At 41.2% G+C, this 3,451-nt stretch overlaps 1 protein-coding gene across 1 annotated transcript in view; it reads right to left on the bottom strand.

Annotated features, from left to right (window-relative positions):
- Positions 1-2,865: 2,865 nt before the first annotated feature.
- ik (IK cytokine) overlaps positions 2,866-3,451 on the bottom strand; it is an 8,292-nt gene continuing 7,706 nt past the window's right edge. Inside the window, exons 19-20 of the mRNA XM_079213955.1 lie at positions 3,380-3,414; positions 2,866-3,153 (exon numbers count right to left, since the gene is read on the bottom strand). Of these exons, the coding sequence (XP_079070081.1) occupies positions 3,126-3,153; positions 3,380-3,414 (63 nt within the window). The 3' untranslated portion in view covers positions 2,866-3,125. The remainder of the gene's footprint in view (positions 3,154-3,379; positions 3,415-3,451) is intronic.

Genomic DNA, 3,451 nt, shown 5'->3' with positions numbered 1-3,451 from the left:
TGGATCATGGAAAATAAGCTGAAGTTGAATGTCTCAAAAACTAAATGCATGGCAATAGGTTCTAAATATGCAGACATATGTAGACAGATCAGAAACGAAGCCTCTCTTTGGAGGGTTCTGCTATGGAACAGGTTAAGGAAGTCAAACTGCTGGGTGTCACTACTGACCAAACACCGTCTTGGTCCACTCAGATTAATAATACAGTGGTGAGAATGATTAATGGTGTCCATGCCATTAGAAGGAGCGCTCATCTGCTAACTAACACAACTATTAGACTAGTCATACAATCTAGTTCAGACACAACAGAGCAGCAAGACTAGCACTTCCCTGCTCTGTCAGGAGCAGTGTGGCTGCTATGCATGCTAGGCTGTCATGAATGATGGTGGATGAAAGACTAACCCCATGGTTATAATACCAGACAGGCAATACGAGGTCACTTTACTCTTCCTCTACCCAGAACCAATGCACTAAGGCAGCGGTGTCAAACTCATTCTCCCCCCAAAGGGCCTCATCAGCATCGTGGTCGTCCTCAAAGGGTTGTAGCTGTAACCCTGTAGACATGTAACTCTCCCCGAACATCATGTTAACTGTCTTTGTGTTAGATTATTGTTCATTCAAGTGTACAAATATTGTACATGCATTTATATGAATGTAAAAATATATGTAAGCAAATTTATCTGTTACTATGACAGAAATCCATTTAATTTAGGGTTAAGAAACCCACGTTACTAAATTATAATAAATAATAAATATACAATTATAAAAGATCAAACTTAAAACAGAAGAAAATAACAAAGACAAAGATCAAACGCATGTTATTATATTAACTTTCTTCAAAGCTTTTTTGTCACAGTTGAGAAGGACATAACTGGTCCAACAAATAATTGTGAGCAAATAAGAACATGCATGTGGTCTGGGGCAGTGGTTCAACTGGTCTGGGGCAGTGGTTCAACTGGTCTGGGGCAGTGGTTCAACTGGTCTGGGGCAGTGGTTCAACTGGTCTGGCTGCAGTGGTTCAACTGGTCTGGCTGCAGTGGTTCTACTGGTCTGGGGCAGTGGTTCTACTGGTCTGGGGCAGTGGTTCTACTGGTCTGGGGCAGTGGTTGAACTGGTCTGGGGCAGTGGTTGAACTGGTCTGGGGCAGTGGTTCTGAACTGGTCTGGCTGCAGTGGTTCAACTGGTCTGGGGCAGTGGTTCTACTGGTCTGGGGCAGTGGTTGAACTGGTCTGGGGCAGTGGTTGAACTGGTCTGGGGCAGTGGTTGAACTGGTCTGGGGCAGTGGTTGAACTGGTCTGGGGCAGTGGTTCTGAACTGGTCTGGGGCAGTGGTTCAACTGGTCTGGGGCAGTGGTTCAACTGGTCTGGGGCAGTGGTTCAACTGGTCTGGGGCAGTGGTTCAACTGGTCTGGCTGCAGTGGTTCAACTGGTCTGGCTGCAGTGGTTCTACTGGTCTGGGGCAGTGGTTGAACTGGTCTGGGGCAGTGGTTGAACTGGTCTGGGGCAGTGGTTGAACTGGTCTGGGGCAGTGGTTCTGAACTGGTCTGGCTGCAGTGGTTCAACTGGTCTGGGGCAGTGGTTCAACTGGTCTGGCTGCAGTGGTTCAACTGGTCTGGGGCAGTGGTTGAACTGGTCTGGGGCAGTGGTTCTGAACTGGTCTGGCTGCAGTGGTTCAACTGGTCTGAGGCAGTGGTTCAACTGGTCTGGCTGCAGGATCCACCTTGACCTCTTAATGACAAGCTGAGATCCAATGCAAGGAACATTTTCAACTTCTCAAATTAATTTAACGATATGGTGCAGTTTAAACTTGAGAAACTACACAATATCACAGTATGCCAACACAAAACAGTTGTTTGAAATATTCCCTTTTACACTCAATTAAAAACCCAAAAGTGCATCTTAAGGACATGAGGTGACACAACACACATACTAATTTTATAGCTTCAGCCTTTTTTAACAGACTCAGTGTTTTCATGCACAAACATGGAATAAAAATGTCGGTAATGAAGCTTAACTATCACAAATAGTCCAACGTGTAAACTCGCGCAAGTAGAGCTTGTTGTGAACGCAGCATTGAGGAGTGTGAATAGATTGCACTCCGCTGCAAAAAAAAATCTCCTTCAAAATAAAAGCACATAAAAATTCCCTTCAAAATAAAAGCCTATGCAAAGGTCCGCGATTCACTGAAAACGGTCCGTGATTTGTATTGTAATGCTTTTGCATGGACCCCAGGAAGAATAGTCTCCACTACGTGTAGACTAATGGGGATCCTTAATAAATAAATAAATAAATAAATAAATAAATAAACAAACAAACAGGACCAGAGTCCAGTCAGAAGTGTTTAGGCGTGTTAGGTGAAGAGTCATGAGTTCATTACTTTCTCTGCACGTTCAGTAGAGCCTCTGTTCTCCCGTCTTCTCCGTCTAAGTACGTTTGAAGTTGCTTTTGGAACGGGTCCATCCTTTTCTATCTTCGGTTCCAATAAATATAGATCGACGTCTCAGTCTGAATCAAACCAGAGCGTCCGCAGCCTTTTCCTTAGTCTTCTTTGGTTATCGTATAGAGCTTCAGACGACCCCCCAAACCTGAGGGGTTAGAGGTGCATCGCCACGGCTACAGTAGCCGATACAGATATACATACTATGTACACACATATCTGGTGTCGCCAGTCAGAGAGTCTGGTGACTGGCTGGCACCGCTGTCTCCAGGCCAGGAGGCATTCACAAGAATTAAATCCCTTTGCAAGAGTTTGTCACACATGTATTATTTTCTGTAGTTTGATAACAGCTGAGCCACCCCCCCCCCACACACACACACACACACACACACACACACACCAGGAGATGACAAACATTAGAACAAAATAAGATCGCTTTAATTGATTGTTTAATGATAATTCAATAACATCAGATATCAAACTAATCAATAAGCTCAGACATCATAAACTAATCAATAACATCAGACATCATAAACTAATCAATAACATCAGACATCATAAACTAATCAATAACATCAGGTTACTAACAGACATGTTAAGTTATTCAACATGTTTTAATGAAACTAAAACCACAGACCTGATGCTTAAAACTAATATTCACATCTCAGATCAATAACAGCAGAGAGTGGTCTTCAGTATTTGGGCCTCTTCACGTTGACCCTGAAACACAAACACATATATATATATATACATATATATATATATATACATATATATATATATATATATATATATATATATATACATATATATATATATATATATATATATATATATATATATATATATATATATATATATATATATATATATATATATATATAAATACATATACATATATATCAATATTTTGTCTGTTTATAAAAACATTTAATAATACACTCACCCATCAGCCTCCATCTTCTTCCTCTTCTCTATGATCTGAAACAGTTTAAATATTCACATTAAACATGTAAGC

The sequence above is a fragment of the Taurulus bubalis genome (assembly GCF_910589615.1).
Source record: "Taurulus bubalis genome assembly, chromosome: 2".
Lineage (NCBI taxonomy): Eukaryota > Metazoa > Chordata > Actinopteri > Perciformes > Cottidae > Taurulus > Taurulus bubalis.
Note: the sequence above shows the minus strand (reverse complement) of the source record. Positions and strands in the feature narration are given on the sequence as shown.